Source organism: Penicillium digitatum, chromosome 5 (genome assembly GCF_016767815.1).
Source record: "Penicillium digitatum chromosome 5, complete sequence".
NCBI classification, from domain to species: Eukaryota; Fungi; Ascomycota; class Eurotiomycetes; order Eurotiales; family Aspergillaceae; genus Penicillium; species Penicillium digitatum.
In genome coordinates this window covers 1,804,784-1,827,741 of record NC_089388.1, presented here as the reverse complement: position 1 = coordinate 1,827,741, position 22,958 = coordinate 1,804,784, and the positions used below count along the sequence as shown (strand labels likewise).

The 22,958-nt window shown below is 49.2% G+C and overlaps 8 protein-coding genes across 8 annotated transcripts; 4 read left to right on the top strand and 4 right to left on the bottom strand.

Annotated features, from left to right (window-relative positions):
* Positions 1-1,063: 1,063 nt before the first annotated feature.
* Pdw03_1835 (Proteasome regulatory particle subunit Rpt3, putative) lies at positions 1,064-3,718 on the bottom strand (the record flags this gene model as incomplete). Its single annotated transcript, XM_014680939.2, has 9 exons — positions 1,064-1,107; positions 1,205-1,324; positions 1,467-1,570; positions 2,164-2,178; positions 2,235-2,898; positions 2,952-3,238; positions 3,301-3,399; positions 3,465-3,506; positions 3,561-3,718. The coding sequence occupies 9 exons, from the start codon at positions 3,716-3,718 to the stop codon at positions 1,064-1,066; spliced, it is 1,533 nt and encodes a 510-aa protein (XP_014536425.2).
* Positions 3,719-5,585: 1,867 nt separating this feature from the next.
* On the top strand, positions 5,586-9,165 carry Pdw03_1834 (ARID/BRIGHT DNA-binding domain; the record flags this gene model as incomplete). The annotated part of the gene is made up of 3 exons (XM_014680940.2): positions 5,586-5,592; positions 5,915-5,931; positions 6,199-9,165. 3 exons carry the CDS (start codon positions 5,586-5,588, stop codon positions 9,163-9,165), a joined length of 2,991 nt encoding a protein of 996 aa, XP_014536426.2.
* A 996-nt stretch (positions 9,166-10,161) lies between these two features.
* On the bottom strand, positions 10,162-11,025 carry Pdw03_1833 (mitochondrial 54S ribosomal protein mL49; the record flags this gene model as incomplete). The annotated part of the gene is made up of 3 exons (XM_014680941.1): positions 10,162-10,212; positions 10,275-10,660; positions 10,872-11,025. 3 exons carry the CDS (start codon positions 11,023-11,025, stop codon positions 10,162-10,164), a joined length of 591 nt encoding a protein of 196 aa, XP_014536427.1.
* A 260-nt stretch (positions 11,026-11,285) lies between these two features.
* On the top strand, positions 11,286-12,703 carry Pdw03_1832 (Eukaryotic translation initiation factor 3 subunit EifCe, putative; the record flags this gene model as incomplete). Its single annotated transcript, XM_014680942.1, has 2 exons — positions 11,286-12,430; positions 12,490-12,703. 2 exons carry the CDS (start codon positions 11,286-11,288, stop codon positions 12,701-12,703), a joined length of 1,359 nt encoding a protein of 452 aa, XP_014536428.1.
* Positions 12,704-13,818: 1,115 nt separating this feature from the next.
* Positions 13,819-14,311, bottom strand: Pdw03_1831 (transcription factor RfeG; the record flags this gene model as incomplete). The annotated part of the gene is made up of 3 exons (XM_066100010.1): positions 13,819-14,004; positions 14,088-14,129; positions 14,195-14,311. 3 exons carry the CDS (start codon positions 14,309-14,311, stop codon positions 13,819-13,821), a joined length of 345 nt encoding a protein of 114 aa, XP_065957737.1.
* A 1,335-nt stretch (positions 14,312-15,646) lies between these two features.
* Positions 15,647-16,734, bottom strand: Pdw03_1830 (ATPase GET3; the record flags this gene model as incomplete). The annotated part of the gene is made up of 2 exons (XM_014680944.1): positions 15,647-16,279; positions 16,345-16,734. The coding sequence occupies 2 exons, from the start codon at positions 16,732-16,734 to the stop codon at positions 15,647-15,649; spliced, it is 1,023 nt and encodes a 340-aa protein (XP_014536430.1).
* Positions 16,735-17,271: 537 nt separating this feature from the next.
* Pdw03_1829 (Transthyretin/hydroxyisourate hydrolase) lies at positions 17,272-17,817 on the top strand (the record flags this gene model as incomplete). The annotated part of the gene is made up of 1 exon (XM_014680945.1): positions 17,272-17,817. The coding sequence occupies one exon, from the start codon at positions 17,272-17,274 to the stop codon at positions 17,815-17,817; it is 546 nt and encodes a 181-aa protein (XP_014536431.1).
* Positions 17,818-20,042: 2,225 nt separating this feature from the next.
* On the top strand, positions 20,043-21,826 carry Pdw03_1828 (Basic-leucine zipper (bZIP) transcription factor; the record flags this gene model as incomplete). The annotated part of the gene is made up of 4 exons (XM_066100009.1): positions 20,043-20,082; positions 20,431-21,177; positions 21,235-21,469; positions 21,523-21,826. The coding sequence occupies 4 exons, from the start codon at positions 20,043-20,045 to the stop codon at positions 21,824-21,826; spliced, it is 1,326 nt and encodes a 441-aa protein (XP_065957736.1).
* Between the last annotated feature and the right edge of the window lie 1,132 nt (positions 21,827-22,958).

Sequence of the window (22,958 nt, the reverse complement as noted above, 5' to 3'; positions counted from 1 at the left end):
TATTTGAGACAGTCCAGTAGGTTGAATGACAATCAAAGACTCCGGGTGGGAGAATAGGAGGGCTGAGGGTTGTTCAAGCGAACCACATGATCTTCGCGTACTTCGTGCTGCTCTGGCGTTTTACTATTTATTCTTGCGTCCACATTCTCATTCAAGTCACGAACAAAATGAAGATTCTTTTGCCACGTCAAATTCCACTTTTTCTCATCGAGCGGGGGATTTCATCTAAAAAGCCTAGTGTTGGTTTGTAATTCATCTATCTAAACTATCGCACCTCTTCATTTACCGAGACAAAGCAATAAGCAACACTTTCGCCTTTGCGAAAGCAGATTCAACTGACCCTTTAAAATATGATGCCAGTCTGAACCCCGAAATTGTTTCTGGATCAAGCAGTGACTCGACCTACGAGAAGCTCTAGCCGTGGAGGTAACCCTAGCCACAGTACATGATGAACACTGGCCATCTTGATTCCAAAAAAAAAAAATTATCTTGCGCCCTGGGTGTCGTGGGGAGCGCTTCACCAAATCCAAATTGTTTTGTTGACTGAACCAAAGTCCTGTAAGTAGATGATCACTCTCGGTTCTTGGAACAGTTGAGATGGTAATAGACATTGTATTTCTTCACTTTCACATTGTATACCGACAACACCCAGAAATTGCTCTCAGTCGCAGAAAATCCGATCTGATCTCGGGAAGTTCTATAACCTTGCACCGGAAGCATCCTATACTCAGAAATCAGCAAAAGCAACTACGTCAAGCTGGAATGGCATATTCATGTTACTATTTTCACTATAACATACAACCTCGGTCGGATGGCTAGAGAAGCAGAAACCAGTCTGTTAAATTTTGTTTAAAAAAATCACAACAAGAAATTGTTCGGTTTCTCTTTCGATGCTCCCGAGGACGTACCCAATTCCACATGTTCAAAGATCTCTCTCTCTCTCTCTCTCTCTCTCTCTCTCTCTCTCTCTCTCTCTCTCTCTTCTCCCCGGCGCCCTCCCTCCTTATCCAAGTAGCACCTCCATTTGCAATCGCAGTAGACAGAATTTTGATCCTGACACTATTCAGATTTGAGCGAGGGTAATAACGGCCGAAACAAGCTGGGCAGCTGTTTACGCAATGAATTTGTCAGTCGACCTCTCTTCTGATGAACCAAGAATGAGGGTGTGACGAAAACACATAATCCGAGAAAGGGGAAGCCATACCTAAACCGCTTCCCGCATCCCAGTCGGTTTCCGCCAGACTACGAATCCCAACCATCACCACCAGTAGGGCCAGCAGGATCGATACAAGCGTGTAGTACGAAGGCATTCTGGTTCCGAAGACTAAAACAGGCTAGTATCGACATAATGAAGATGTATCTGTCGATAGCTGTATAAGGGAGAAAATTAAAAAAAAGAGTGGAGAGTTTAATAAGATATCACCTCATACTACAACATGCTAGAAATGAATGTACACTTCTCCTACCATACGTCTCGAGAACTGTGACACCATCGGTAACCAACATGCACATGGATGCCAGAGTGTACTTTCCATGGACCTCCATGTAAGTATCAGTTGCAACTTCAAACCTAGAATGGCGAGAAAAGATCAGCTTATGGGTACGGGATTTCTTGCTAGTTTGACTTTTGCTTTGCTCGTGTCACAACGATCTACAAGTATGGCAAATGGACCGACTAGGGGTGCTGTGAGAGACCTATGTCTCTAACCGTACAATTTCTTTCGAGGATAGCCTTATTTTCTGTGTGAGATCGTTGGGTATCTGAGTTTCATTGATTCACATGAGTGGGTGCCGTGGATAGATTCTCGAGGATGTACAATGTGACGTGCTTTTGTTCACCGACCCACCAGCGTCCATGAAGCGATAGTACATGTCACTGAAACCCTACCGGTGATTTCACCCAATAAGAGCAGGTAAACAGATCTAAATGTATCTAGGAAACATTGACACAACACGCATATTCCAGTGGTATACAGGCAGCGTGCTGCCAGCCAATCCACAATCTACATCTACAATCTAAAAGATTGAACGGAGAGTATAGGATCAACACATCATCCAAACACTGTGACTCATGGCGCCTGCATATTATGGATAATACAACTGGTGAGGGAGACCAAGCTTTTGTCACCCATACCCACGTTCCGGAAAGACTCAGGCATTTACCGGTAGAAGGCGGGACTGCAAGAAACCAGTTAGTGATATTCAAACCCCCCCAAAGCAACCAGGACACGTACCGGTCATCATCCTGTCCAGTCTTGACCTGGACGGCATACGCATCTTCCAGGTCCGATTGGATAATATTGTAACGGTTCTTGCGGACAGCCCGAAGGCCGGCCTCCTGCATGATAGCAGCAATAACAGCACCAGACAAGGGGTCGTTGCGCACGATCAGGGCGTCGAGGTCGACCTCGGGGGAGAGTGACATCCTTGCCGCGATAGTTGTGAAGATCAATCGGCGCTCACGTCGATCCCGCAGGTTCGGGAATTCAATCTTTCGGTCCAGACGACCAGGACGCAGCAAAGCCGGGTCCAGGGTGTCGGCTCGGTTGGTGGCCATGATGACCTTGACGTTGCTGGTTTGTTCGAAACCGTCCATCTGGTTCAGCAACTCCAGCAGGATACGCTGAACTTCACGATCGGCACCAGTCTGGGCATCGAAACGCTTCGTGGCGATCGCATCGATTTCATCAATGAAGATAATGGCTGGGGAGTTCTCACGAGCCATCCGGAACACGTCACGGACCATACGAGGTCCCTCTCCTAGATACTTCTGTACAAACTCTGATCCATTGACACGAATGAAGCTGGCTGTTGTGCTGTTGGCCACGGCTTTCACCAGCATGGTCTTTCCGGTTCCGGGAGGGCCGTACAGCAAGACGCCACGGGGAGGGTCAATACCTGCAAATGGTTAGGAATCCCACTAACGGTAATCAGTCTCCATCACGACTCACCAATTTGTTTGTAAAGTTCGAAATGCGTCAAAGGCAGCTCGACAGCCTCCCGAATCTCCTGTTTCTGCATATCCAAGCCACCGACATCTGCATATGTCACATCGGGCTTCTCGTTCTCACCCAGCATCGCGATGGAGGAGTCAGCCTCGGGAGGAAGAATATCGACAAGGGCATTGGAGTGGCGGTGAAGGGCGACCGAGGATGAGGGCTTCAGCTTCTCGCGGTCGAGGGTGGAGAGGATACGGACGACGTAATTAGAACCAGTCGAGCTTTGCACAATCCCAGTGCTAGATCCATGAGTTAGCAAAAAGACCCTCTCACTTAAGAGACCAGGCATGAAAATGCATACTTTTGATCGATTGCCTCCATAAACTGTCCGATGACCAGTGGCACACTCTGTATGCGCTTGATCTCTTCTTGTGCCCGAACCAGTTCTCTCTTCAAGCTCCTGCATCAAACCATGATAGTCAGTCACCGATGCAAATGGTCAATGACAGAATCCATCATGCATACCTCTGCTCATCCTTGATGTATTCCTCCTGGAGTTGGATATACCTATGTTCGATGTCAGTACAGATCTCTCCATCCAACCAACATGATCAGACATACTCGAGATGCCTCTGTAGCCTCTTGAGGGTAGCATATTCATCGTTTCCATCCGCCCCTGTGCCATCCAGGGAATCCAGGTTAGCGAGGGCGTCAAGCGCACCTGGCTTGGTGAGAGGCGTGACGTTGTTCGCCGGGTTCTCCACGGCAACGTCTCCCATGGTGGATACTTTGGGCAGTGAGCAAGATTAGGAGGGATATTATATCTATCAACTGGAAATGAAAGGAAAATGTGATGTCCTTTGATGGGTGGTGAATGACGCGCTGTGTGAAGGGCTCGGGAGTTTAGCCATCTGGAGCTTTCGATGCTATGGGCTGGGAAGCTTATCCATCACGTGATGTCAAGCAGTGATCTTGCCAACAGTTCAGTTGGAAGATGTAGTCCCCAAATGTTTAGTGCTGTGAGAGATGATATTACAAATCCTACGGTTGATTATTTTCTACGCTATGGTGTACATGTGGTTTACTTTGTCATTTCAAAATTAAAAGATTGTGGCAATTGGCGATACGATAACACTACCAAACCAAGCGCCCGTGAACTTGAAACAGATGAATGCAATAATCTCACTCAAAACTGACATTACACAGAACCTTGGAAAGTCTTGATAGCTCTGGTTATCATTCTCCCAGTCGCTTGCCCAGGTACGGAGCACCAAATATACACCAATCTTGTCTAGGTGAGTGTCTCAATCCACACCTATGGTCAGACACTAGCGGCTGTCGCGGAATATGTAGCCCTGGAGCCAATGACGAGGATCTAAAGTTGATTTACCTAGGAGAGTTTGTTTCATCCAGTGACCTGTAGATGGACGTAGCCTATTGCCCGTTTAGACACCGGATCATGTTCAAGTCGGGGGAATATCATACTGGACCACCGAGATGGACCACCGAGACAGTTAAGAGCATCCTTGCCATTTGGGTTAGCTAAGACCTCAAGCTGCCCCCCTCCAAGCCCTACAGAAGGGAAATGAAGAAACGTTGATCCAATCATTTGTAGCGGTGGAGTAGGCTGGGGCACGGTAGGTGGGACAGGCACCAAAGCCGTCATGATTTCCCACACGGATCTAGTCGGATCCTTGCACGGGGTTCACTAGGCCAAGCCACTCCTTAGTTGTTGACCTCGAAATTTTGGTGACTTCGGAGGATTGGGCGCGCATCGACAAGATTACCAGACGCTAGCCCGAGCTTTATATATGGAGTACCGCCTGTTGGTCCCCGTCACGGCTCTAGATCATTTTATTTTTTTTTTCTCTCTTTCTATTCTTTCTTTTTTCCCTGTCCCCGAGATCTTTGACTTGAAAGACTCTATATTTTTCCATGATAAAAATTATCCTTTGGAATGTATCACCGAGTGGCTACTAACCTCAGGCCACATCGGGGTTGGAGTATATGATCTAACCTGACTTGGTCTGACGGTTGGAATGGATCATCATTGGGTGATTTACGAAATCCGAGGGGAAGCTGGGGGTTTAATGGAAATTTTCTCACAGAACGAGATATCCTTCAGATCTTCTCTGTTCCATAACCTTTCCCATTATCCTCCCCTGAGTGTGGCCAGTCTCTTTCATATGCCGATTGAGGCTGGCCAACACCCGGAACGAGAACACCCGGAACGAAATATCAAAACCAATGGGAAATCCAGACTAACACAAGGAAGAAAAATGGAACCGAAAAAGAAGAGAGAGACAAATGCAAAAGACGAAGCAAAGCGCACGAAAAAAAAAAGAACTGACTAAAAAGAAAAGAGAGACTAACCTAGTAACACAAGTAACCAGAACAGGCCTTGGGGAGGTTTACCTACGAAAGCTCTGACCTGTCAGTAATTTTCCCTTCTCCTCTCTCCACTTCCCCTTTCATCCCTAACTGAACGGATCTTGCGAATCGGTAAGTATGTCAATCTGTTTCTTATGATGGCTCCGTTTGCTTTTTTTTTTTGGGGAGGGGGGGGGGGGGGGGGGGGTTGGGGGTTCTGTTATTTTACATTTGTATTGATTACATTTGGTTGTCGCCACGCACTTCTTTTTGTCCATGTTCTGTAACCGACATATGTTGTATGTCCGTGGTTTCTGGAGGAGCTTTCATTATTATATCTTGCCTCCTTTAAGGATCAAGAGTGATTTTCCCTTGTCTATGATTTGCTAACATTTTAATCTACCCCAGCCTCTGACCCTTTCCCCTCTCCCCCAAATCATCTTCACACGCCTTTGCCTCCCGTCGTCCACCGTGCCCAGGTGGTTTGTTGCCTTAGGTTTCCACACCACGTGACCACACCTGGCCAACCTCTGTCCCCTTCATATCCCCCATCTGCCTATTCCGGGACCCGGCTTCAGTCATCCGTGTGAAAAGCGGAATTTAAGTCACTCCAGCCTTATCGGTATGTACCTCATTCCTTCCCCTCCTTCCCCCCAACATTATCTCCAATATTCTTGATGGTTGCCACCTTCCCTCCCCACCTTCTCTTTGACTCATGTCGCGACCGGGTCTGGGCGCGACTCCAAACATCTCCTCCCCCGACGCGTCCATATAATCGTCCATTGTTGGGCTAAAAAAAACCTCATACTTGCTTCATTTCTATATGATATCTTCGCACATGATAGCAATATGATGCATGAGCCAATGTTCACATACTGACTCGGTCTAGGTAGATGGGTTGGCAAAACCGCTCGACATGAATGCCTGGCTTGCCGATACCTCGAATATTCCTGGCCAGGATAATGGCGCTTTTCATCCCTCCACTATAGACCCCTCTGCTGCTTTCCTTCATGGCTCCCCGACCTCCCAGGATCCATCCCAATTCCAGCGCATGTTCAACAATGGCGTGCCGCGGAACGCTTCCCCAGGATTCCACAATCCAAACCAAGTGATTCCATCCAAGCGAGCGCGGCCAGAAGATGGCATGCCCATGTCGCCAAGGCCAGCACCGGGTGGTGTGACGGGGTCGCGATCCCAGACACCTCACCAGCCATTTCCAGGTTATCAAGGTCCGGCCAATGGTAATCCGCAATTCTCACAACACCCAACGCCGTACCAGCATCTTCAACAAGGAGCCTCTCCGAATGTTACTCAGTCGCCCATTATGCAGGACTTTGATCAACAAAGCGCTCGCCTGGGAACGTCTTCACCGAGCCCCTTCTCGCCTGCTGGCCCGCACCCTGGACCACACATGTCTCCATCGCAGTCGGACCACGGCAGCCGCGTGAATACGCCCCAGAACGCCAACTTTATGCAGGCGCAGCAATTTGGTGGAATGACCTCGGGAGCCCATCAACCCTCAATGCAGGCGCCGCAGTTCAACGGCATGCAACAGATACCCCAAGGCTACCACCAAGTTTTAGCAAGTCAGCAACAGCGGCTACATGCCATTCAGCAACAGACACGGATGAATCCAAATTCTGCAATGGCTGCACGGCCGGTTCCGGGAGGCATGAGCCAGATGGCCAATTCTCAGCAGCCCATGGGAGGAATGAGACAGATGCCACCGAACATGCAGTCAAATTTGTCGAAACCCAACAATACGGAAGGATTTTTGCGCCTTTTGCAAAAATTCATGGTTAGCCAGAATCTTCCTATGGATCCAAATCCTATTGTCAGTGGTCGTCCGATCAACCTCGTTCATCTCTATGCCACGGTGATGAAGATGGGGGGATCGAAAAAGGTTACAGCAACAAACATGTGGCCAGTAGTTGCACATCAGCTGCAATTTCCTCAGATGCAATACCCTATGGCAGCCCAGGAGATTCAAGCCCACCACTCAAGGAACTTGGCTCCTTACGAACAAGCTTTCATTAGCTCGCAACAAAAACAAATGGCGGACCACATGCAGCAGCAACAGCAGCAGCAGCAGCAGCAGCATCAACAGCAAAGCGGGATACCGCGGCCGCCTAGTCAATTCCAGTCCCCTTCTGTGAAGCCTAACCCAGGCTTTGAGCAAGCTCAGACAATGGCACAGTCTCCTCAGAATAACACGCCAGCTCACAATAATACCCCAGGGAACTCTATGAATGGATTCGCCACGCCGACGCACGCCCGAAGCCTCAGCAGGCCAGCCCAGGCCGGAAATCGGCAAAGCATCTCGAGGGGTTCGCAGCCACCGGTCCCACCTACTGAAGCTGCGGTCGGACAATTCGCAGCTCCTTCTCCGCAATCTGTGAAGGGCGTTACGCCTGTTCCCGGTCAACCGCAGCCGATACAACAAGAACAAAAGCCAGAGCAGCTAGTAAAGCGACCTATTGAGGAAACATACAAACCCATGGTTCTGAGAGGAAGCCGTTTCCACGGGCCTATTGCCGTTGATGAGATGTACCAGATCGGCGAGGATCTCTCGAGGCTAAAGCCAGACGTGCCAGGCTTTGCAGAACTAGGTGTTGTTGATATTCACGCGCTGACAATGGCACTCAAGTCTGGGATTTACGCTGAGATCCGGGTTGCCTTGGATACCCTGACAACGCTTTCTGGTGAACCATCTGTTCAGATATCATTGGAGAATTGCGATGACTTGGTAGAGAGCCTGATCGACTGTGCTGAAGACCAGGCCGACTTTCTAGCTGAGCACAGCTTGGAGGAGTCAGATACTATGATTCTGCGTTCCTATGACGAAGTCACACGGGACTGTCAGTCTGAGAACACATCGCTTGCAGATGTTCCCGAATTTGGAAGTATTGAGTACGAACTAGACCGGGCCGTCGATCGACTTATCTGTATCACCACCATCCTGCGCAATTTTTCGTTCAGCGAGACGAATTTCTTACCTCTTGGTATCCCTCCCGTCGCTCAGTTGTTTTCATCCGTCTTCCATTACATGGGAACTCGCAAGATGTTCCTGCGGACAAGCCATAACACGTTGGACTTTATGAAGGATGCAGTGATCTTGCTGAGTAACTTGGCGCATGTTGTTCAAATCCCCGGCAAGGACGAGGCACTGAATATGTTGGTTTTCCTGTTGGCGTTCTCGCCAGAGCCTGAACCCACATCACCCTCCGGAAAAGTGATGTTCACTACATTCAACTCTTCGGTGGATAGATACACCCCAGCTGCTGTTGACGGACTTGCCAAAATGTTGGCTAGAGATGACCCGAACCGAACTTTCTTCAAAGCCATCTTCTCTGGCGATGGGTCTGCACCGGCCCAGCCGGAGTTGTTAACCCGCGCGTTTGGCCTCGCCATCTCCTGCGTCCCCGACAAAAAGCCCATGGCTGTTGTAGATACACGCAAAGTGTTTTTGATGCAAGGTCTTTTGTCGGCCGATGTCCTCACCACATTCGCCGACGGCTCTCTGGCCAAAACATGGCTTGAGTCGGTCGACGGGTTTGCCGTCCATCTCCTACGACTTTCCTGCGCACTGTGCACAGAACGCATCCCACAAATCAACATGCGACAAAGAAGCCAGGCCGAAGCCGACGCATATGCTTTCAGCTCGATTGTCAACCGAGGACTGGGAATTCTACGCCGACTTGCCGAAAAATCAAAGCAAGTTGACAACACCTCCCCTCTCAACATCCCATCCGGAATCCTCCCCAGAAAAGAAAGCCTGCTAGGTGCACTGCTCCTCCCCAACATCGATGGCGGCGTTGTTCGCCAGCTCCTCACATATGCTCGGTTGGCGGAGTAAATGATGTCTGCATGGAGCTCCAATGCGCTGGTGACAGGTTGGTTTCGGACCAGTCCCGCCTGGGAGGAATCGGATCCTCTCCCACTTAGCATATACGACAATCTTGATTTTCTCTCATGTCATTTGTACTCATGTCGACTGTCAGTCTTTCTATTATTAACTTTTGGGCGCTGGTGGGCGATTGGGATTTTGCTTTTGTTCTCGTGAGATAGCGTTATGTTCTGCTTCGGTGTACAATGTTTAAAACACCCTCGACGCAAATCGAGAGATACTTGCATCATGACTAGTTGACCATTGCTTCCATTTAAATTCGTATTTGTCAAAATAATGGCGTACCACAGATTTTTTAGTTGAGCTCGGCTACATCGAAGCATCTAGCAGAAAAAGCAGATGACAGCAGAGGCCCTCAATTTCATCTTCAGCCTGTGGCCTACATTGGCATACTTTCCATTGGCGGACAGGAGCAAACACACTCGCGCTGTTACATGTTTCTGCATGCCTGAATGGAAATGTGGTCATTGAATATAAAGGCACTAGCACCCATCGAGTCGTCGAAAATGTACAGATCGGAAATGTTACAGGTGGAGAGAAAAGCAAGAGAACACGAGAAGAAAAGCAAGTGGACGCCAGCAGACACGACCGGATAGATAAGACTCAAACACCAAAGGAAGAGGGTTAAAAAGGGAGAAGAAAAACCATCCCGCAACGAGATTATTGTATGCACCGAGAGGGAAGAGGAGAGAGAGATCAAAGAGAAAGGTTTTACCCATCCACATCAGAGACCATCGGGAGCATTGTTTCTTTCTTTCTCCTCCCTTTCTTTCGACGTGATATGATTCTTGCTCTCTCCGATAAGTATGTTTTTAGCATACCCCCCTCGCAATTGGACATGTTGATGCTTTTTGGGGGGTAAATCTTGAGCCATTCGAATGATTCCAATGAGCTCTTCAATCGCGAGCGTGTGAGATGAGATTGAGGTATTAGAGAAGAAAGCTTTTAGAATCTGCGCTCCTGGAGGAAGTTCAGAATCTCGGGTTTGCGCCAGCCCTATGTTGAGATGTCAGTTTCTGTCGCGTGAGAAGTTTGTTGTACCGCAATAGCGAACATACCTTTACAATGATGTGGCCAGTGAGTCGGTTAAGAGTAACATCCGGGTTGGGTTTGTTTCCGTCAACAACACCCAGGGCAGAAGCTAGGTCGTTACGGAGCGCGTCCAGATCGCCTTCGGTTTTCTGGAGCTTGGTGAGTTGTTTGGTGCCGCCGGCCTTTGTGACGACATAGACAGGAAGCTGGTTGGAGGCAGTGCGACGGACAAAATAGGGAAGGTTGGTGAGCTGCAGGGTCGGACTAGATTTCTTGTCTGATTTGGCTGGGGATGGGGTCGCCGATGGAGTGGTAGATTGTTGTTTCAAGGCTTGCGCTTGACGGCCAAGATGAGCAATGAAGGTACGGCTTTGGCGGGTAGGAAGAGTAGGGAGAGAGAATTGAGGACGATCTGAAAGAAGAAAAAAATTAGATGTGTGCTCTAATCCTTTTTTTTTGAATCGAAACCAACACGGCATAGATGCGTGTTTTTTTTTTTTCTGTCTCTCTTCTCTGTTCTCTGTTGGTTACAAGATAATGCAATACCCGAGGGTTCGGCTTTGCTCTTGTAGTTCCTAAATAGCCCAGAGATCAAGATGAGGCTGAAAAAAATTGTAACTTACGTGAAGCTTTCAACCTCGCCTGAGGACATAATGTGGAAAATGAACTACATGTCTGAACGGAAGCCACGGACTGTGCAGAGTTGACGCGAAGGGGAATGGTCGTGGCCTGCTTTCGCATGGCCGAGGACGGACCCGAGTGTAGAATAGACGGCATTTCTAGCGTTCTAAAGGACCGAAGAAAAGACTAGGTTGGAAAGATGGGGATATCAAGGTACAGACTGGGAAGATCAGAGAGCGACATCTGACGCTCCTTTGCTCAGATTTTCTGCCACCGCATTCCCAGCACCCACTTCCAAAATAGGTTTAGGGCCACCGACGCCCGCACAATCTGCAAATTCTCCATTGATCGCGGTTGGCCCTTTGTTATCCCCCTCTAGACCTTTAACCCCCTTCTGCCATCTTTTGCGATCCAATATGGCAGACAACGCCCCCCCTACCGCTGAGAATCTGCTCAGCGGCGCTGCTGCTCACTCACCCAAGACCGCCGAGGATATCACCTCCCAGCATGATTTGCTGCCCCGACTCATCCCGTACCTTGACCGTCACCTGGTCTTCCCCCTGCTCGAATTCAGCGCTACCGGCGATGAGGAGGACAAGGAAATCACCCGGGCGAAGTACGAGCTCCTGAAGCACACCAACATGACCGACTACGTCGCCAACTTGTGGCAGGAGATCAACGATTCCGACACCATTCCCGAAGAGTTTGTGAAGAAGCGCGAGGAGGTTCTGGCCAAGCTACAACACTACCAGGATCAGAGCGAAAAGATCTCCGAATTGTTGCAAGATGAGGAGGTTGTGGGTAACCTGCGAAGCGACAAGGCCGCCAACTTGCGGTTCCTCGAGGAGCAGCACGGTGTCACCAACGAGATGGTTAACTCTCTCCACGACTACGGACGCTTCCAGTACAGCTGCGGCAGCTACGGAAACGCTGCTGAGCTGCTCTACCAGTTCCGTGTTCTGTCTACCGACAACGACAAGGTTGCCGCCGCCACATGGGGTAAGCTCGCATCAGAGATCTTGACCACCAACTGGGAGGGTGCTATGGAGGAGGTTCAGAAGGTTAAGGACTCAATTGAGACTCGCCTGTTCAACAACCCCCTGGCTCAGCTCACCAACCGCTCTTGGCTTATTCACTGGTCGCTGTTCCCCTTCTTCAACCACGACCCCGCCCGTGACGTCCTCACCGACCTCTTCTTCTCTCCCGCCTACATCAACACCATCCAGACCAGCTGCCCTTGGATTTTGCGGTACCTCGCCGCCGCTGTCATCACCAATCGTAGCCGCCCCCAGAAGCACTCCGGTGTCTACCAGAAGCAATTGAAGGATCTGATCCGCGTTGTGCGCCAGGAGGACTACGAGTACACCGACCCCGTCACCGATTTCGTTAAGGCCCTTTACGTCGATTTCGATTTCGAGGAAGCACAGAAGAAGCTCGGCGAGGCCGAAGATGTGCTGCGCAGCGATTTCTTCCTTGTCTCGGCTGCCGACGCTTTCGTCGACGCTGCCCGCCATCTCATTTCCGAGAGCTACTGCAAGATCCACCAGCGTATTGACATCAAGTAAGTTGGTTGAATTTGTGAATTGGCACGAACAACAGGCTAACGAGCCTTTTTCTTAGGGACCTTTCTACTCGCCTCGGTCTGAACCAGGATGAGGGTGAGAAGTGGATTGTCAACCTTATCCGCGACACCCGGGTTGACGCCAAGATCGATTACAAGGAGGGCACTGTTATCATGAATCACCCCCCTCAGTCGGTCTACCAGCAAGTCATCGAGAAGACCAAGGGTGCCTTCTTCCGCACACAAGTCTTGAGCGCTGCTGTTGCAAAATAAAAACACCATGACCTTGATGTTGAAAACTGAACTTTTCTCTGTTATGTGATTTCCAACTTGTTTCTGCCTGCCCCATTTTTTTTTTAGTGATCTCCCCGTGTAGGTCACAACACGGTTGTTTGGGGACTCCATGCAGAGTGGCATCCGGCTGGCGTTTTTTTCGGGGGTCCACACTTATTTCTTTACCTCTTTAGTCTTGCAGTTCTTTTGCAATCACTCTCTCCCCATATTTTCACTTCCTGTGTCGGATATTTTGCATGACCTCTTTATGTATTGGCCATTTCTGACCCTGGAGGTTTGGAGCGAGAGGGTCCCCAAAAGCAGCCAGAGAATCATGGCGCCCTCAAATCCGAGGGGGAAAAAGATGAGAGATGGATATATGTAGTCGATTCTTGGATCTTAGGGTCTGATTTATCTATGCTGTTACGAATGGTCTATAGAGATGAGTAAAAGATGATGTCTTTTTTTAACCGTGCCCCTTTTTCCAAGCTATCCTTGCCTATAAACTAGGCTTCCCAAATCTTTAAATGAATCACTATCTTTGTCTTCTTTCCCTCTCGAGCCACGACAGATCATTCTGGCTTATAACTCTCTCTAGGTTAACATCTCCAACTTCGAGACCGAGATTCTAATGCAGCTCACATCGGATTTGGCGTTGTAGCACATTAAGAGATTCAAGACCATTAGTAACAAGAGAGTAGGGGTACACGAGAACGAGACAAAAGGCACATGTTTCTATCAACCCAAAATAGGGCTACCGCTATTGCCCACAGGAGCCGTCATCCCGGGATTGGTATTCCTTTCCTGCCACGGGTCCGTCAAGTGAAATTTGCAATCCTAGGATTCCACCTGGGCACCCGGGCAACAGAGTCAGGGCTTGAATATCCATGTGGCCGATGTCTCTGCAATCCACGAGATGCTCCAGGGCACGAAGAACGAGTCAAAACAAGGCCAACAGGAGCAGTATCAGGCGGCGACTCGGGAAAGTGACCATCCGCGCTGCTGCTGGTCGACGGAATCCTAGTACGGAGCCAAGGGCTAGAAAAGAAATACCAAGTCCAATGGAGGGAAGCAAGGTAACAAAAATGGCCCCAACGACTGCCTCGCGAGTCTGGTTATGCACGTCTGCGCGTGCCAGGTTGACTAATGGGGATGAGTTCATTGATGTAGGGCTCAGGCTGAGTGGCCGAATTGTCGCTGCTGGTGCTAGAAGTCGAGGAGCCGCTGATGTTGTGGGCCATTCGAGTAGCTTCCTGCATCTCGTACTCTCGGGACATAACTGCGAGATCATCGATTTGCTCCTGTTCGGAGGAGTTAGTAATGTGTTATGTTCGACCCTTTTTCCAATTCCATTTTGTCTTCAAATGAAGATGGAAAGACAAACCCGTGTGAGTGGCACGCCATTGATGAGGTAACCATCGCGTCCCTGCATGTATAACTGGTTAGAATGGGTCGCATAGAGGGCATAGTGGAGGCACTGGCAGGACATACCTGATAGACAAAGGGTCTAACCGTTGCACTTGGCCCAAGAAAGTATTGGATATGACCTAGGACAACGTGTCGGGATAGCCCGTACCCCGGAAGCCAGTATTGCTGGACAGGGGACATTGCCAAGGCTAACAGGTGAGGCGTCGAGAAAAGGCGAAGAAAGAGCTAGGGTTTAATGTCAGTCGACACCAATACACAAACGGTCCGTGCCTGGAAGCTCTTTGAGGGACTTTTGGCATAGCTTCGAAGGACGAGACATGAGTATAAATAGGTCAGTTGATACCCCGTTTCAACAAATAACAATCCCACCAGAAACGGAGACGCATAAGACAAGTCTCTATCGGAAATGCACCAATCTCCAGTCCCCGATCCTTCGGAGAATATGTTCTTACAACAGTCCAACGGCAGAGGGGACCGCACATCCCCCCTTCGTCGAACAGCACGATCCACAAGTTCGGTTGCATATAGGCAAATGAAACCAATTGGGTATGCACGAATCCAGTAACTCTCACGCAAGTCTCCACAGAGGGCGGCAAGAAGAAAGGGAAACCGTGGAGAATCCTCAGAAACGGCCCAGATTCTGAGCCCTGATCTCGCAAGGAGGGTTCATATCGGAATGTTCGGGGGGCGGAGGACAAGAGAACCACTCGCCTCACTTTGTCAACCAACGAGGCCCAACCCTATTTTTCCCCATTGGTGTGTGTGTGTATGTGTGTGTGTCAATTGGGAGCCTCTGATCGTCAAATATGGAACAGGATCTTAGTCTGCCCACTTTTCCGCTGTTTACAACTGAGAACCCGGTCTTGGGTGAAAGTGAGGCTTGCATGGAGGAGCAACGGCCTCGAATCAATCCCAGGGCGCATAGAATTGGAGGATTCCCCTAGAAGATAGTGGACAGTGCACCTGTAAGAGCATTTGGAAGAGGAAGGAAATGGGTTCTGACGTCTCCCTTTTTCTCACCGCAGATTCTCAAACCTATGCAGCGCCAAATTGACTCTAGCTGCGATGGTGTCGTGGCACCACGGATTATGGTAGATCGCGGGGCTGAGCTGCAGTGAGGATCTCTGCAGCTCTCGCTTTTAGGGTATAGATTTCGAATACTCCGTAGTCGAGTCCATCTTGTGTAATGGGTCTCTGGTTGCCAAAACATCAAGTCAGTGGGGAGGGATCGAAGTTCCTCGCTCGAGGAGATCTATTGATAGGGGTTCTATAACACTTGACCAAGGATAGTGTGTGTTGTATCTCCGATCGTGATGTGACTATGAGGTTCATCACAGAAATTAGGATGTGACAGAATATGCACGAACGCATTCATGTCCCTTAGCCCGGCTCCCGAGGTCTACATGGGGTCCAAATCAATCTTGCTCCACACAACGCTTCATGTAATATTCTCCAGTCTTTTCATAATTCGTCCGACATGAGCGAAAACACAATCTCTCGCATCGACTTTGCCTTTTACTGAGGAGGCACATATGGGATCACCAACATCTCACTGAACTTCTCCAACTTCTCCTTCCCGCGCACTTCCTCAACGAGCATTGGCATGCGGACCACATTGAAATCCTCATAGAGTTCCTCGATCTGATCAAGGTATTTCTTCTGCATCTTTCTCCGGGCAGTGCACTGTTCGCAACCGCTTCCATCTTTGGGGAACAGCAACTGGTTGACAACGATTGAGTGGGTATCGATGTTGTAGCTGGTCAATTCCTGGATCATACGTTCAGTCTCGTAGAGCGACAAGAACTCTGCAATGCAGACACAGACAAAGGTGGTCATGTCTGGGTTCTTGAATTGCGTGTTGACCTCGCTGATAGTCTCGCGCAACGACTCCATCTTCTGCAGCAACTCATCCATATTCTGACCTCCAGGTAGACCACCACGAGCGCCCAGAATCGAGTTAAGCATCGGACCGAACTGGGTGGAGAGCTGGGAGAGCTTGGCTAGGGCCTTCTCGAGCACAGTAGGGAATTGGAGGAATCGAAGGGTGTGGCCGGTCGGCGCGGTATCGAACACGATGACTTCGTAGGAAAGCGACTTGACCTGCTTCAGGACTTCGGCGAAGGACATGGCTTCGTCAACACCGGGAATCTGCCATCACCAATAGTTAGATTGACACGTAGAGTATATGGCGCGACAGCCGCATGAGTACCTACGCTGAAGGCAAGATCCTGCATCATATTTCCCATGCCCAATCCCGCCATGGGATCTTCGCCCTGACCGTCTCCGGTTGCGAGCAGATCCTGGATGCTCCCGTTGGGGTCGATCTCCATCGCGCTCAGGTTTGAATAGCCATCGATCAGGCGGGCCTCCTTTCCGAACTTTTGACCGAAGGCATCGCTCAGGTTGTGCGCGGGGTCGGTTGAAATGAGGAGGACAGATTTGCGGACTTTAGCTAGCTGGATGGCCAGCGAGCACGAGGTGGTGGTCTTCCCCACACCTCCTTTGCCTCCGACGAAGATCCAACGGAGAGTGTGTTGGTTGAGAACTGACTGGAGCGTAGGCTCCATGTCAAGGTCATCGCCATGTACCACGGCGGAGGACATGGTGTATGATTTGAAATTCTAAGCGTAGTTGAGAGCTTGGAATGTTCAAGAGTTCCCTAGTTGCCCCACAAAGAACTTTCCGGAAGACAAGACTTTTACATCCTTCTCTTACAACATACACCTCTCTCGTGGTATTTTTTTTTTTTTAGAATTAGATCTGCATTTGGTTTTAGATACAAGAGACCTAGGTAGAGTTTTATGTACCCCCCATTCTCCTACTAATTGGAAAGATCTCTTTGGGACTTGGAGCTCTTCCGCAAAATGGCAGGTCAATCCCAGTTAAGTCATCAAGAACAGAGAAATTTCTTTTATATATCTGTTTACTACCGATAGTCACTATAATAGGAAACGAAGAAGCTATGCAACATACATGCGCATGTCATGGACCTCTAATTGATAGCTATCTGGCACTTTCCGCAGCCATCGGTATCCTCCGATGAACACTTGATAGCGATGTAGAGCTCCCCCTTCCGGGATTTTCTACTTCTTTTCCCTATTCTCCCCCCCTTTCTTTTGTTTCATCTTCCCTTTGAATGAATGGCCTCTGCTCAAAAGAAACAACAACTTGGTTGCACCGTCAACCGCCTCGCACTTTATCAGCAACAAATCTCCCCCACCCCGCACACCAAAGACTCAGACTCAATCAAGCAGCCAACCACCATGGCAGCACGCGACCCCATTACCTGCCATTGCCTCAACACTTTATCAGGAACCCCCGCAGCAAATCTGCCAGTGACCCTGACCCTGCTCTCCACCTCGACATCCGCTGCCAGCGGCATCTCATTCCGCGCAACCACCAACGCGGACGGCCGCGTTTCCAACTGGACACCAGTCGGAACTGCTTCAGAGTCAGTGCCTGCTATCTTGGCTGCCCTGCCTGCTGCAGACAGCAAGACCAACTGGTCTGTGCGCTTTGACGTGGGCCCCTGGTACGAGGCCCAGGGCGTCGAGAGCTTCTGGCCAGAGGTCGAGGTTAAGTTCACTGTCAAGGGCCGTGGCCGTGAGGACGAGGAGGGCTGGCGTCATTACCATGTTCCTGTCCTCTTGGGCCCTTGGAATTACTCAACCTATCGGGGCTCGTGAAGTTTTGGTCTGACCGAGGGCTCTTTTTCTGAGATGAGCTGGCAAATGAAAATCTTTCGATCTTTCCAGGGCTTGGTGTACATCGGTACATCGGTTCTCTCTATTGGAGTGGGGTTGTTTTGGAAGCATGAGTATTGGCTATGGCTTTCATTGCTCGGTAACTGTCCAACGGCTTTGCGTTTCAGGATCTATGTCGACTGTAGAACGAGTTTGCCTACCTGGGTAGGCGAGGAAAATAACTTCCTATCGAACAATACATAGTCCACTTGCTCTCGTAAAGAGAAGAAGCACACAGACGACTTCGAATACACTGAAGATTCTGCCAGTACTGCACTGGAGCTGTGATATTGTATCGCAGGCGTGTTTGGGTTATGCCCTTTAGAGCTTTTAGTTGGCAATCTGCTCTGAGAGCCTGGCTGTGAGGCAACAGTACCTGGACCGTGCAAGTTCCTGAGATAAACTGCCGGCCTACATTGAGGACACTGTCGAATGTTTCACCCAATGCCGGTATTTTTGGGTGGGCGGATAAACATGGGTGCATCTACAATGTTTTTTATCATTTGATATACGCGTCTCTTGAAGGACAGCTCAGCTCTCAAGATGCGTCGAGAGTCATGTTTCAAATAAGGTCGCCAAGTCCACTTTAACACAATCGACGTGATGCACATTGGTACCATAAAGGTTGAAGCATACCAAGACTGTGGGGAAACGACTCTCCACACCCTTCAACCCCGTGAAATCACCCAATGGCATTGTGATCAAAGGGCAAGTTTGGGCTAGACCACTCTTTGCAATCGTCGCAAAGATGGGGTTCGTTCAGTGTGGAATTGTCAAGTACGATGCATCAGATGGACTATGCGTTCTTGAAACACTACTAGAATTGACAAATATCAAACAGTTCCTACCTACCCTTCCCACATGGCAGTCCTTTTGCGCCAATGTTATATGTAGTAGTATATCAGATGTAGTATGTCGTACCTCTATATGTGATCATCATTTTATGTAACGCACGAAATGCCGGACGCGATCATGTATGTTGTATGCGTTGTACGGATTACGGAGTTCTCCGTATGCATACGACGCGTAAGTTATATGGAGTACGCTTGGTTGGATACACTTCTGGCCCCGGGGACTGCCGTGGATTAATAATTATTGGGGGCCGGTACCAGGTCGTACAAGCTCAACAAACTCCATATGCAGATCTCGGTCAGACACGACATGTCCTTTCCTATCCCCAATTGGGAATATACTAATCTAACGCATTTAACATATAAAATAACATACTAGCACATAACGTTGTACAGTATAACGATCAAAGAGATATCTAGATTTCTAGTGGCAACATTGAAGACGGAGCCCTCACGTGCTGTCGATTGCGTCACCATTTTCACCGCATTCTTCGGGTTAGGTGGAATCTCTCACCTTGGCCCTGGGGAAATATCCCGTCTGATTGGTCAGTAGATGAAAATGACCCACAGCGGGAGAGATTTCTGTCGTCACCGTGACATAATGAATAATACCTGGGCTGGGATGACCAACCTTGGAATCTCCCCGTATCAAAGATGCAAGCATCAACTATCCTCCAGTCCACAGGTGCCAACGATTGCGAAGAGTCAACTCTTTTTTTTTTTTGCATGATTTTTTGGGTTCTTTTCGAGCCAGTGATGTTAAACCAGATGGACTCCGCTCCAAAAGCTGGCAAATGAAGATTGGCTCATTCAATCAATTCTCCACCCTGTGGTCGAGGTCCCAGGCAAGGGTATCTCTTAATGGTGTGAAATGTCTGAGATGAGAGGAGGGTAGCACCTCATTCAGACAGAACAAGGCAATACGAAGATAGAAGAAGTACCAATAGCAACCTTTCAATATTGTACGAAAGTCCCCGGTGGAAACAAAGGCCGAATCTGATTCGGAGAAAGACAATTACCGTCACGTATGTTGCAAACGCACATAATTTGACCTTTTTTTGTTTTGTTTTTTTTTTAAAAAAAAAAAAATACGGTATCTGACAGTAATAGTGGTTTTTTTTTTCTTCAACTGCCAAAATCCCAATTTCCCTAAATTTCATCATAATCCCTCTTCCCCCTACGTCACTCTCTTCCTTTCTCTCTCTCACTCCCGAGAAGCCATTGTTTGTTTGGCTTTGCAGATATATTCATTACATTTGAACACACCCAATGTCTGCTGCGGTCGCCCCAGCCATATCGACCCTTCGATCAAACACTATGTCAACCCCCATGGACTCGAAGAAGGCAGAAAAAGAAGGTTCGTGTCACGCTTTCTTACATTTTGCGCATTTTTCTAGTACTTTTGCTTTGGACTGTGATATTTCCATCTGGTCACTCCCTTGTTTCATTTTCTGCATTTATACTTCCAGAAAAGAAAAGGTCCCCTTTTTGGTTTGGTAGTACGCCACTGCCCCCGATCCTTAAATTCCCCAAGTCCATTTGCCGTCGCGATGACTTCACCCACTGGCGTCATTGATTTGCTCCCCACCAACACATACATCTTCCACATACCATGAAGCCCCCGACTCGATCTCAAAACCGCAGTGGTACCTATTTGCGATCGCATTAGTTCTTGGCGCGTCTGCTAACTCGAATTCCCCGCCAGACTCGCAGGCCGTGTCTTCACAGAAGGATCAGAAATCAAACGTAGAGACTCAGACTTCGTTGGCGCCGCCTCCAAGACCGGGTGCGCCTACCGCGTCTGATACTCCGGACTACTTCAATTCCATGCACAATCCTTTCTCGCTAGAGCCCAATCCATTTGAGCAATCGTTCGGAGGGAATCCGGCCGAGACCCCAGGCAAATCGCTTCTTCCCTCCGTCGCTGCTCTCACCTCACCGGCCTTACCTGGAACAAGCTCTGCTAGTGGTTACAATTGGAACAACTCGCTGCGCTCCGGACCTCTTAGTCCGGCTATGCTCCCAGGGCCCACCGGCCCTAATGACTACTTCGACAGCATCGGTCGCGGCTTCCCCACCCCGAACGAGTCCTCCCTCCGCACAGGTCTGACACCTGGCGGTGGAGGCTCCATGTTCCCGGCCCCCAGTCCCAATTCACAAGCTCTCTTGCAACAACTTCAGAACGGCGGCGCCACTCCTTCCACCATTGATTTCCACCGCACCGCACTCACAGCAAAGAAGAATAACTCGAATGCTCCTACCTCCAACCCCAACGAGCAAGAGCAGACTGTTACCAATATGGATGTCAAACCTGCTCGGCCCGCTGACTTCACTCAGCATGATGCGGCTGATGCGGCGAATGGACTGTTTATGCTGGCAAAAGGTGGTCAGGCAAACAATGCGCCCATGAGCCATGTCCCAATGCCAAATGACGCGCGTGCAGCTGCCCGACGTATTTCCCATAATACTAATGGCACCAGTGCGGAGGATGCATCTGACCATGAACCAGCTAAACCCGCCAAGGGCAAGGGTAAAAAGAACACCGCCAAGGCCCCTGCTGTCAATAACCGCCGCAAGGCTGAAGACATCCCGAAGGGATCCAACAAAAGGACCAAAGCCAACATGGAGATGCCTTCGGATATGGATGATGAGGATGATGACGACGATGAAATGAAGCAATTCCCAATGGATACCAAGAAGATGACTGACGAGGAGAAAAGACGCAATTTCCTGGAGCGGAATCGGTATGAACGATCACCTGGTATATTCAAGAGCTTGGAATGCTAATGTTTTATAGTGTCGCGGCTTTGAAATGTCGTCAACGGAAGAAGCAGTGGCTGGCTAACCTTCAAAACAAGGTGGAGCTTTTTACCTCAGAGAACGATGCCCTTACTGCGACAGTCACTCAGCTGCGTGAAGAGATTGTCAACCTCAAGACTCTGTTGCTGGCACATAAAGATTGCCCGGTCTCTCAGGCTCAGGGACTCGGCCCCCTTATGATGAACGGCATGTCAGCCGGCTACGATCACCACGGGTATAACTTGCCGCCCAACATGGGCATGCAGCCCGGTGGCATCCCTACGCAGGGCATGCGTCGATGAAAAAAAAAATCATGCTTCGTTTCTCATCTCAAGATACCTATCTTGCTTTTCGCCGCATGTAGGAAATATAGTTCACTGCTTAGACCCGGCGGTTTGAACTCTTCCTAGGAGTTTGTTTTTCCTCGCGGTTGTTTTCGGCTAAGGCTTCGCCGAATTTTTTGGCATGGGCAGGCAGGTGTTAATGATCCTCACGACTCAAAAATGGACGGACTAAGTTGATGGTCTGGAATGACCTTTTTTTGAGGGTGTATCAATCCGGCGTATGAGATGCTTTTTTTCTATTTATGGCTGCTTTGAGGTTGATGTTCTGCTTTTATGATGTTCCCTCTTTCCTTTGTTGTATTTTTTAACCCTTTGCTTTTCTCCTTAAAATCCTTCTCCTTGAGGGGTTCCGAGGAAACCATTTTTAACCTTTTCACTTGTCTAATACTTGAGGGCACATCAGTGCATTGTTTGTTTTCGCAAGTGGGGATTGCTTGTGTTGAAGTACATGATTCCTGAGCGGCGTACGGATGGCTTTGTGATTTTTGATGTGTTTGACTAGTTTCCTTGAACCAGATGGTATGGCAAATGAATCGACAATCGCTTTGAAAGTGCCATATGTATTCACGTGGATCTCCATTCAGTAGAGGATGGGTGAAGGAAGAGAATGTGGTTCAGGGTCACAGCTCCTAGCTCTGGGCTTTAGCGGAATTTCATTTTCAGCTATTGTACATCATTTGTTGGCGTTTTGTCGCAAATCCTTGCAGGCTGTGCACACTTTGAAGGTCAAAAGACTCTTGTCAAACTCGGCTTCATCCACATAGGCGTTTCACATCTGTTGTTCGCCCGCCAGTTTTGGATCTTCTCATTGTCCCATCCAGCCGTAAAATGCTCGGCAAGTTCCAGCACACTGGCAGCTCCCAAATTGCAAGCTCCCCACAAAAACACATGCTCCAGCAGTGTCATAAGTGTAAGTCATATTCCAATTCCGATCATGGTATGCTTGACGACAGGCCTCTAGAGACTCATGCTGGGGAAGAATATCAGGATGTTCGATGATTCCACCCCAGGCTCCATTATCCCATCCATTTCGTTCTGCCAACTGCCTTCAACGAGGGTAGTTAATCAAGTCTGCGTGTAGCAAGGGGTT